Genomic DNA, 12557 nt, shown 5'->3' on the forward strand with positions numbered 1-12557 from the left:
GCAAAAAGTCATGGATTTATTACGTGTTACAGTGTCTCTTCCGGGGGTAATACGTCACAACAGCCGACCAATCACAGCGCGTCATTTCATGGGACGAGGGTATAAAACAGCGGCTTCCGGTTATCCCGGAGGGTAGCCCATTCCCTTGCTTGGGCGCAAAAAAAAAAAAAAAAAAACTCATTTAATTCATTCAATACGCGCGGCCTGCGCACCAACCTCCCAGAGATTAAGGAATTTGTTCGCAATAAGGACATCGACCTATTGCTTATCCAAGAAACATTCCTTAAACCCGACGCTTCAAAGGGATTATCGATCCCTTCCTATTCTCTTGTACACAATGGCAGAGCCGATGACCGTCGTGGCGGAGGCACAGCCATTTACTACAAGAGATCCCTTCATTGATCGCAAATCGCTACTCCAGTGCTTACCAACATGGAAGCAACCGTCTGTCAGTTGGGCATGTCAGGTCATCCGTCTCTGATCATAGCCTCAATCTACCTCCCTACTCTCAAGATCCCTCTCCAGAGCGACCTTGAGACTCTCCTCTCTCTAGGTGACTCGGTCATCTTGTTTGGGGATTTCAACTCCAAACACGCTGACTGGAAGTGCCTATCCACAAACGGGAATGGCATCAAGCTCCGCCGTCTAGTTAGGTCTATGGACTTAGACGTCCTAAGTCCCACCTCTCCAACCCGGATAACGTAGCACACTCTCCCGATATTTTAGACATCGCCTTGGTCAAGGGTGTCGCTCTTAATTTAAGGGCGATTGAACCACTCGATGACCTGGGCTCCGACCATCGTCCAGTCTCCCTCAAGCTCGGGCCCCATGCCCCCACCCCTACCACCATACACCCTAAAACCCTCACCAACTGGGAGGGTTATAGGGAGTCTCTTGCATCAACTTTTGATGCCCACAATTCACCGTATGCAATCTCGTCCAACTATTTCGATAGTACGGATAAGATTGACATCACGGTAAAAGCACTTACTCAAACAGTGCAGTCCGCTCTCCATGACAACGAGCGGGTGGTTAAGGTTAACAGCCATAAGCTCCCGCTTGATGTCATGAACCTCATTAGAGCCAAGAATGCAGCTCTCAGAAGAGCCGCCAAGTACCCAACGCCCAACTATAGGTCACGCGCTAACTTCCTCCAGAGCCAAGTTAGGTTACGTCTCTCCGAATTGAGGAATTCCAATTGGGATTCACTCATGGAGAACATATCCCCTTCACACCAGGCGTATTACAAAGTGGCGAAAGCCCTTCGTACTGACGCAATATTCCACACTCCGCCTTTGATACGCCCCGACGGCAGTACAGCTTTCGAGGACAGGGATAAAGCGGAGTGTTTTGCTGAAAGCATTGCTTCACAATGCTCACCCAGCACTTCTTCTTTTGAACCCCTCCACGTAGCGTCGGTGGAGAATGAGGTCAGCCGTCTGAACTCAATGCCTCTCACCGACGATCCCATTTCAACTTCTGTAGAGGAGGTTAAATCCATCATCCATGGATTAAAACCTCGCAAAGCTCCAGGAGCCGACGGTATTTCCAACCTGGCACTCAAACACTTCCCCGAGCAGGTGATCTTCTTTCTTGTCCTCCTCTTCAACGCCTGCCTCGACCACTGCTTCTTTCCAACCGCTTGGAAAAAGGCCATAGTTATAGGGATCCCTAAACCAGGAAAACCCCTCAATATCCCCTCCAACCATCGCCCCATCAGCCTCCTCAAGGCTATGGGGAAAGTCTTTGAACGGGTTATTCTGTTCCGTATGAGAAAACATCTCTTTCCAACGGACGGCCCTCCCTTAATAATAAATCAACAATTCGGCTTTCGTGCTAAACACTCTTGTGCTCAGCAAGTCCACCGCATTGTAGAGTACATCTACAGCGGGTTCTATCTCAAACGTAAGAAGACAATCGCTGTCTTCTTCGACGTCGCCAAGGCTTTTGACAAAGTCTGGCACGAAGGCCTAATATATAAACTCCACGCTCTAGGCCTCCCATCCCGATTAGTCCGCATAGTAGCTTCTTATCTTCACAAACGTACCTTTCGTTTCAGACACGAAGGTGTCCTCTCCTCCCCTCGCCTGCTCACGGCTGGGGTACCACAGGGCTCAGTGCTCTCACCACTTCTATACATATCGTATACCAACGATATTCCGATCCCTAGAAATGGAGTCCAACTCTCTCTTTTCGCTGACGACACCGCTCTCTACGTCCAGTCCCAACAGATATCTTCAGTCCTCTCCAGGCTCCAACGCTCAGTTAATGAGCTAGGTGACTGGTTTAGGAAATGGCGTATTGAGGTCAACCCGGATAAAAGCTCCGCAGTCCGTTTTGATTTTAAGCGCAGACGCTTCTGCCGGGATCGACCCATTCATCTATTAGGCTCCCCTATCCCCTTCAGGTCCACAACCAAGTACTTGGGTGTGACCCTCGACTCCCAACTCACCTTCAGGCCTCACGTCAAGAAGGTGACCGGAACCGCCCGCTTCTATCTGTACCGCCTAAACAGTATGTTAGGTAGGCACAGTAAAATGTCTTTTAGGAACAAGCGAACACTCTTCAAGGTTTGCATTCGACCGGTTATGACTTACGCCGCTCCAGTTTTCGCTCATGCGAAACCCAATATTATAGACAAACAACAAACAGTTCAATCCATTTTCTGCCGTAAGGCTGTCAATCCCCACTGGTGTGTTAGAAACGCAGACCTTCACCGGGACTTAGAGCTCCCCACCATCCAACAACACCTTAAGTGCTTGTCTGAAACTTTCTTTAAGTCCTCAGACAATCACCCAAATCCCCTGATTAAGGAGGCAGCGGATTATACCGCCTCCCCTCCTTCACGTTATCAAGTCAGGAGGCCCAGACACGCCCTCTCCGATCCCCCTAACAAACTCTCGTCTGACCTGGAACGCCTCTTGGCATCCGGGGACAATCAGACGCATTTAGATTCACCTCTATTTTGTGATCATCCTTCTGATGTGACTAGTCCCAATTAGATAGCACCCTCTGTGTAATATCCCAGCGGAAACTCCATAGTGCCGCTTGCGCCTCTCTCTCCCCATGAGAAGGTCGCCTTCGATGTAGGCTTAGAGGGCACCTGCCCAAAGCCAACTGCAGGTGGTGTTTAGTGGGTAGGCACCTAGGTTTTCACGTGAGTCCCACATAACCAACGCAGACTTAGGCTGCGTTGGTATGCATGAGCATTCACCACCTCCCTCCCGTCGTTATCCCGGAGGGTAGCCCACCCTCTTGCTTGGGCGCAAAAAAAAAAAAAAAAATATAAAAACTCATTTAATTCAGTCTCGTGCCAGATTGTGGCGAGGCAACACGTCCTGAGAATGCCTCGTGTAGAGGCGAAATACGTGTCGAATTTTTTAAAAACAAATATTGGCGGAATTAACACTAAAGAAAACTTAAATTTGTATGCTTTCAATTCAGGGAAAAGATACCTATTGTGATACGAAATCTATGCGGGACTACACTAGACTAAACCCTTGGAAACAAAGTTTAGAAATGGACTAGTATACCTGGCTGGAGGTGGAGCAGCACTGGCAGGGTTGTCGAACCTCGTGAAGACTGGTAACTGAGCCCCCATGACGTGCAGTCTCGCTGCTAGCAGGCCGAGCGTAGCACAACATACCGTGGCGACCCTGCGGGCTGCCTCGCCGCAAGCACAACCCCACCCGCCTTTCCCCCATATTTCAAACCACCGACTGCTGTTCGAAGGACGCCTCTAAAAAGGTTATACTTAAATTTCAAAGCTGACCTAAATATAATATGTTATATTTTAAATACAACAATGTTGCCTTTATTCAACAAAGATAAACTAGTTTGTAATTAAAAAGCTTTTTATAAGATAAAAACGCGTGCAATGAAATGTGTTTGGTAAAATCATAACATTGATTTAACATTTTAAGCCTTTGTCAGTTTAATGATTTTAAGTCATTAAATTATATTTGAAATTTGTTGGTTTTAGGGGAATAGGAGTCAGAAGAGACATTGACATAATAAAGGGCGAATTATTTCTGATCTTAATGACGTACACAAATCTTATATCAATCTATAGTACCCAATAGCGAGTGTTTGCCTAATGTCGTAAATATGACCTGACCAATGAGCATTCAGTATTCCAAGCCCGCTAGCCAATAATTCTGAGCGGCATTACAATTGCATTCGTCACCTTGAGACATACGATGTTAAGTCTCATTTGCCCAGTAATGTCACTAGCTACGGCGCCCTTCATATCGAAACACAGTAATGTTTACACATCACTGCTTCACGGCAGAAATAGGCGCCGTTGTGGTACCCATAATCTAGCCGGCATCCTGATTACCTGAATTACCGCAGATTTGTAAGTTTTCACAGCTTACCTTCTGTGCGACAAATAGTTCGTAGACGACACATACAGCGGTGACGGTGATGCCCTGTTCCTTGCATAGCATTGCGACTCCGACGCACACCGTACAAGCAGCCACGTACCGCCAATCTGGAACCATACAATGTAAACAGTGGGTACACAAAAGCAAAACAGAATCTGGTTTTTATGAGAACCATTGACGCTGAGTCATATAAAAAAATAACGGACTAACTTAGGAGGACAAACGAGCATACGGGTCACCTGGTGTTAAGTGATCACCGCTGCCCACATTCTCGTGCAACACCCGAGGAATCACAGGATGGTTGCTGACCTTTAAGAAAGGTTTACGCGCTTCTTTTGAAGGAACCCATCACCCATGGCGTAAAATCCCGGAAACACCACACAAGAAAGCTCAGCTTTATAGTACGTATAAGAAATTTCCTTGAAAATCGCACTGTGGAGGAACACCACGAATCCAAATGGTGGGAATCACTTGCTAATTTGTGGCGTGTCATGCGTAGGTGGAATTCGGCGGCAGGAATCAGGTGAAACAGTTCTTTAGAACTGTTTAGAACCCGTGAAAAATGCAGTAAAGGACACACAATGAAGCGACGTCTCTAAGAATTGACAGGTTATTGAGCCATTCACAGAGCACTAGGTCATCGACAGCCGAGCAGCTCTGCGTTGCACGCGGTTGGCAAATGGTTCGATACTGGGGTGCACCAGACTAGGGATGACTGCAATACTCCATATGTACCTGCTGTACCTGCGCTTTGTAGAGCGCTAGAATGTGGGCCAGCTTGAAGTATTGCCGTGCTCTATTTATGACGCCCAGCTTCTTCGAAGCCAATTTGGCTTTACCCTCCAGGTGACCGCGGAAATGGCAATCAATCGAGAATTCGAGGATTTAACGGAGGTGTTGCTGAAGAGCGGTGATACGATAAATAGAGTTTTCGTGCGAAACCCGCAAACTTGAGAATTGTGGGTGTTAAATTAGACAAGGTTTATTATATGTACCCCATTCCGTGACCTTCTCAAGACAGGACTCGATAAAAGACACAAGTTTCTGACGGCACTGATTGACGATTTCCCGAGAGAGACCTGCATGGCCCGTGTAGACGGCATCACCAGTGCTGTCGTCTACATAGCAATGTATGTTGGAGGTGTTAAAAATATTATTGATATGCAGAAGAAACAGTGTAGGAGATAGAACACAGCCTTGGGGCACTCCAGTGATCACGGGCTTAGGGTTCGAGCAATAAACTTCGACAACGACCAGTATGCTGCACCCAGTGAGGAAGCTGGAGGTCCACTTGCATAAACTCTCGGAGAGCTCAAATGATGGAAATTTTGATAGAAGCGCCTTGTGCCCTACGCGATCAAAGGCCTTCGATATACCCAGGCTAACTGCCAGGCCTACTCCCTTGCTTTTGATAGCCGCCGGTTCGATCCTCGACACAATCCTAACATGCGATACATAGCGGCAATAGGCCGCTACTTCACGCCGGTATTCTGTGCGAGTGTGGTAATTAACACGGACGAGTCTGGCCCGTTTGTACTTACGTCATGAGACGGCAGCGTGACTCGCCCACTTCTAAAAGGACTCCCCTATTCTTTTTACGCCCCGGGGAAGCACAGGACATAAATGCAATGAATCACCAACTTTGTGGATATTACGACACGCACTAAGATTACTCTATTTTGTAATTATTATTGTTATTTTAAAGTTCTGATCTGATCTGATGTTTTCACTTTTTATTTGTGGATACACAGTTTCTATGATTGCTTGCTGTTTCTTTTTAATTATCTAGCACCTGGTTTTCGCCTACAATTGAGATGTTACTTAAAATTTCATTATTGTAAATGTCATAATATACTTTATGCTGTAGGCGGAATATATTAAATTTAATAATGAAAGTAGCATTTTCTTCAGTTTGTACGTATTCATTTCAAAAATCTCTTTATAAAATTCGACGAGGGTGTAATTTAGCTTCCAGTAACGACTCTCATTTAGTCGCAGACGGCTAAAAGTTTAAGACTAAAGCAGAAGATCGAGTCAGCAGTGCATAATTAATAAGTTAGCTGTACCTACGATGGCCCAGATTCAAATGAATAGAGAAAATGTAGTCATTAAAACATTTGGAACAATGAAACTTAAAACAGCGTACTTTTATTAAGAAAACCTACTTATATTGCTGAGATCGCTAATGATAAAATGATGAATCCTCCCAACTAGGGTAACATTTTTTCATATAATCAAGAAAGAGCTATTGTTTGTACAGTTTTGGGTGAAATAAAGAAGGAAAAAAGGGTTATGACAAAAGTTATGCTTCCTAATGTAAAACCTTAGCGGCCGTTATCAATAACGTATCCCTAGTTACGGATACATTGCTATCACCGTTTAATGACAAGATCTTATCTATCCATAGTTATGTCCAATATAGTAATAGTAATATGCTTTATGTCGATAGGTTATTGATATGTAAGTAAGCGTAAAAGGATTGATTCGTCTACCTCTAGTAAGTTAAACTAAGGATAGATAGGTTATTGAAAACGGCCGTTAATTATTCATTCATCTAGATAGACTTTGACAGCTGTGAAAACGTCGAAAAAAATAGACTTTAGAACTAACCTCTATTTTGAGCAATTCACGCACACTAAACTAATATTCCTGGCCTATTTTTATCGATTGTCTAACAGCAAGAGGCTTTATCTAGACATATAAATTATTTAAGCGCAAAACGGTATAAAATATCGTTTGATACGTTGTTAGTTAAGTGTCATCTTCAAACACAATACATAGGGGTGTCATTTGAACCACCAGAGTTGGTATTTTATGGTGAATGTAAAGAAAAAAAAACAGGTTAATATTTCTCATCATTTTCCGGGGATCAAACAAATATTCTGTTTCAAAGTTCATGGAAGCTTATCACCCTCTTACCGCAAGGCAGTGCCTACTCTGAGGTCTGGCACCTCAGACAACGAAAACCCTTTGCGTAACTTTATCTTAAGTAATATAACGAAATTGCACTTGAATGAGTTTGTGAGGTGAGACGTTCAAAATATGCAAAGTGGGTTTCTTTATTAAGTGCAAGATGTCATGAAAATAATTAACTTAACGTCCGCGGATATGCAAATTGTAATAATCTATGACCGCACAACTTGACCTAAAGATAGACCGAAGCTAAACTTGCTTGCTATTACGAAGCTGGCTTGGCAAAGTAATTCATTTTTAAATAATTTACTAATACACAAATAATACGAAACTAACTTTTTATTTATTTAATATATCGTCAACTTATCGTATATATAACCTCCCTTTCTTGGCGTGCGTCCGTCCGGGGGATTGGGATATCGCTATGCGAACTTAGTGGCTGACAGACTTGCCCTGTATGTTTCAGTATGACAACTCTCTCTGTTATCCCTACTTAAACATTTTATTGAAATAAAACCTTTAGTTGCGCACGCAACGGGCAACTACTAGCATATTATATCTAACTTAGATTCACAGGACTTCAGATCACTGCAGCCTTCAAATTTTCTGTCAAACCTATACATAAAAACATCTTTTAATACTTATCTCTCTTTTTTTCCAATGACTTACAAAAGCAGGTTTAACATTTATAATACGTGATTCCCTTATAGTTTTGGACGCCTAGATAGGCGTAGAATAACCCAAAACAAAACAGGGATAAACAAAGAAACCCCAAAACCTTTAGTCGTAATTGATTTTCAAAAACATATCGTAAGAAATAAAATAAAATAATATGTAATTAATACATTAAATTCTGTGCAATAATTTTATATGAATTCTTCGTAATTATAGCGCACGTTTCACAGCCATTAAATCTTTCGCAAAATCCTTATGTTATAAGTGAAATTGTGTCGAGTGCGAGTCGTTTTAAAATAGTGGACAACGCACTTTAATTCCGGACTCATCATTAAGAAAGTCGAGTTTAAACTGACATTTTTACGAATGCTAATTAGATGCACTTACTTCTATGTTTCAAAGTTTAGTACAGAAAAATGTTTTAGGGAAATATTATTTTAATTTTAAGCGGTGGTGGCGCAATAGGTTAAACCGTTGACTCTCACAACGGAGCCCTCGGTTCAATCCTCGCCCGCCACGTGCCAATGTGTGTTCGGTTTTTCTAATTCAAATTATGCAAGTTTATTAGACGCTTTCTTTCTATTCATTTATTGTACAATTAGCACGGCATTGCTAACACTAACACTAATTAGAGTTTAGACGAAACACGAAAAGGAAAAATTACAAACAAAAAAGGAATATTAATTGAATTAATTATATAAAAAAATAATTATATATAAAAAGAATGCTGGGAGAGTTTCTTGCGCCGCTTCTTCTCTCTCAGAGCGCCATTTGTTTCCGAAGCGGTAGTAGTACTAGTAGTATAAGAAATGACATCAAAAAGAATTCTAAAGGAATCAATTTTGAGAAAATAAATGCCTTGTATGCCTTTTTATAGAATTTCAATGCTCTCCGCGTACCTTAGTATTTCAGAAATTAGGGAAGTCCACCCATCATTGAATGGATCCCATTGAGAATTCTTATCCAAGAGCGCGTTGAAAGATACCAATGAACGCGGTATAGGTGCCATGGCTCGGGCAACGGTGCGGTGAAGCGAGACCACGAAAAGTTTATAAGGTCGACTACGCTCGTCTGTTTCCTCTGGTGGTGAGTAAGGGGTGCGGTGATCACTAACTATCAGGTAACCTGTATGCACGTTTGTCCTACTCTGCCGTAAATTAGGTATTCTTTTCAATGAGTAAAAACAACGAGTATTTAACGGTATTTAGCTGTCCATCGGAAGCCCATTGCATCATCAATCAGTTCGGAAAATATATTGCGACCTGTAAGCTATATTAATGATAGGGTAATCCACTTTTGGAAGTGCCAAAATCGCAAATTTTCCTGAGGCTTTCCTCGAATTAAGATTACTAAAATACTTTTTATCCAATATATTCAATGTTAATTAATCACTGAATGAAATCAGAAAATTGTTAGGAAAACTCAAAAAATATACATCAGTCCTGAGTAGAACGGATGTAAGAAACTGGTGGGAAAGTGGGACTCCTATATTTGAAGTACATACTAATAAAGTAGATGTAAAGCCGTGAACTCACAGTAGTTATGATAGTGTCACATCGAAACGGGACTCGAATCTTCGGTGTCTATTTGAGTTTTGGCCGAAACCAAACCAAATCGAATCTTTTTCAGACATATTAAAAATCTATTCTTTTCAGAAATTTTCCTGATTTATTGCACTTATAGACACAGTCAAAACTTTAAACGTTTTGATGAAATACAAAACAATATTGGAATTAAGGGAAAAATAATTACTTATTTCTTTTGATATAATAACTAGGACATAAAGAAAAATTATAAAAACATGGTCACACAAATTCTTCGAACAAAAATTTGTCAATAAATTCACGAACACAGACAGTTTCGGTAGATTTTTTTTCCGAATGCGAAACTATTGCCGAAGCTACTAGATCTGTTAGGCAAAACTTACTGAAAATGAAACCGAATTACTTTTGAGTGAACAGTCTATCATAGAGATAAGTAACACTCTAAATTTGGGTTTATAAGTTTATGTGGCTGTGATTGTAGCGAAAAGTCATCCTGTTTCCAATTATTTTTGATAAATTCACTCATAATAATAACCCGACAATTTTGAAATACAGGGCAGGAGTGATCACTTACCATCAAGTCTTTCTTATGGAAGGAATAGATTCAATTAGCCACGCTTTTGTATAAATAAGTATTTTACATGTTATAAATAATATTTAGAATTACAGTTCCAGTTAAGTTTTGTCAAATCCAGTTTGTATGAGTAAGGCCTGAAAGGTAATTCAAGCGTTTGAGCTTCCTCGTGAAATGTAGAAACTACAAACTTTGTCCTTACATGAACTTGTACTTTATATTCGGAAAACGAGCAGTTCCGTTGAGACTCGACAACCACTAAAGTGTATATATGTTTATGATTAATGTTTTGACCTAATTTAAGAAATTAGATGTGAATAAAATATTTTTTAAGCAATATTAAAATGCGGGTAGTTAACAGTTAATTTTAACATTATGTGTTGCGGAAATTTGCCTTATTTATTTATGATGATATGTAGTGTGCTTTATATAAGATGTTACTAGTTTAGCGTTCTCTATTACCCCGAAAGGTGGTATTGTAGCTCATGGGTTATGGCAAACAACTGGAGTCCATCTTAAATGTGTGAAAAATGTTCGCATATAAAATTCTATCAAAATTGGAAATTATGTTTTGATTTTTGGAATTATTGCTTTATTTTTGTATTTTTAGGTAAACTTGTGATATATACGAGACTAAATTAGAAATTTCTCACATCACGCCCATACGTGTATTGAGCGTGAGCGAGCGCGCGACATTGGTAATACCGCTCTCTCCTTACCTGTACATCGACGTCTACTGGCCGCGCGGGCGTAGCACAGCAGTGCACCGAGGAAGAACACGGAAGACAGCATCTCAGCTCGCCCTACGACGCCCGTCACCTGCAAATTTACAACATATGAATACGTAATAGTTTTTTCGGTTGCCTGTCTGAACGGGTTTTCTCAAAAACTGTGAAACGATTTTAATATTTGGTGGAGTGATTCATATACGGCTTTCAATAACGTATCTCTAGTTATAGATACATTGTCACCGTTTAATGACACGATTTTATCTATCTATAGTTATGTCCAATATTGTTATAGACCAATGCTTTATGTCGATAGGTTATTGAAATGTAAGTAAGCGTAAAAGGATATATCTGTCTTACATCTAGTAAGTTAAGCTAAGGATAGGTAGGTTATTGAAAACGACCGATAAAAGGTTTAGACGATCTACTATTTTTTGCAAACTTGTTACTAGTACGGCGATTATTGTTGAAAAACTACTATAAGAAATCAGAATGATATAATATAATAATTCACCATTTATTCCATAGCCCTTATTTCACATTCAAATCTTGATGGTAATTTGATGTGCTTAAAATCTAGTGTAAGTTTAAATAAAGTTACCAAATTAATTATTTTTTTCTTATTTAATTTTGGTTATGGACCACATTCTGGTATATATGGCTATATATAGTATAGGCCTCCTCCAACTTTTTCCAATTTTCCCTATCCTTCCTCTGATCTATACAGTTTCACCCCGCCGCCTGCACGATGTCATCTGCCCATCGCTGCTTTGGTCTACCAGTGCTTCTTTTACGTGGTGGTGCGTTCCATTTGGTGGTATCTATTGTCCACCTTCTATCCGTCTACCGTACAACGTGGCCAGCCCATTGCCATTTCAATGTTAGCATGTGTCTTAGTTCATCAGTAACTTTGGTTTTCTTTCGTATATGTCTTCACTACGTACGTATTATGCTTCTCTCCATTGCTTTTTGTGTTTTATCTATTTTTTGTTTTATTACTTTTGTGAATGCCCAGGTTTAACAGCCATATAGTAGGTATGGCATAATACAACTGTCCATCAATTGTTTTTTCAAATGCAGGCTATAGTTAATAATATTTCTTTAAGCGATCAGAATTTTTTCCATGATATTGTTATTCTCCTCATTACTACATCTGAGTTATTATTTACATTGAATGAGACTTGTTTCTCCAAATAGATGTAATTGTCATCATATTTAATTTTAATTTTATATATAATTTATTTAAAAGAATTGTTAAAAAACGTTTGTGTGGGAAAGGTTATTATAGCATAAACGATTTTCTTAATGACACCACGGACTGGGAATAAAGCGAACACCCTCAGGCTCTTTAATTATAAATGTTTATTGTACGATATTACATTGTAATCCATATTTTATATTAAAAAAAAAGCCCGCTGAGTTTCTTGCGCCCATTCTTCTCAGGTCTGAGGCATTCTCTTTTGAATGGGTGGTAGATTTTGACGTTCAATGAGTGATTTTAAATCCTATTTTGAATAAAAATATTTGAATTTGAATTCTATTGTGTGTCCGTTTACTTGTATTGGCCTTATACATGATATATATTGATATACTTTCAAATAATTTTATATCTCAAACTGTTAAAAATGTACATACAAACATAAAAGCACACTATTAAACATTAAATTGCTTTACTACAAGCAAAAGGAGAGGTATTAAGTCTTTACAAACAAGTGTTAATAAAAAGCAAACTGCCAAG

The 12557-nt window shown here is 40.3% G+C and overlaps 1 protein-coding gene across 1 annotated transcript in view; it reads right to left on the reverse strand.

Moving 5' to 3' along the window:
* Window positions 1-12557, reverse strand: part of LOC126970444 (protein O-mannosyl-transferase Tmtc3) — a 245922-nt gene that overhangs the window by 15765 nt on the left and 217600 nt on the right. Inside the window, exons 4-6 of the mRNA XM_050816331.1 lie at window positions 10811-10910; window positions 4377-4492; window positions 3534-3739 (exon numbers count right to left, since the gene is read on the reverse strand). Of these exons, the coding sequence (XP_050672288.1) occupies window positions 3534-3739; window positions 4377-4492; window positions 10811-10910 (422 nt within the window). The remainder of the gene's footprint in view (window positions 1-3533; window positions 3740-4376; window positions 4493-10810; window positions 10911-12557) is intronic.

This window comes from Leptidea sinapis, chromosome 21 (genome assembly GCF_905404315.1).
Source record: "Leptidea sinapis chromosome 21, ilLepSina1.1, whole genome shotgun sequence".
NCBI classification, from domain to species: domain Eukaryota; kingdom Metazoa; phylum Arthropoda; class Insecta; order Lepidoptera; family Pieridae; genus Leptidea; species Leptidea sinapis.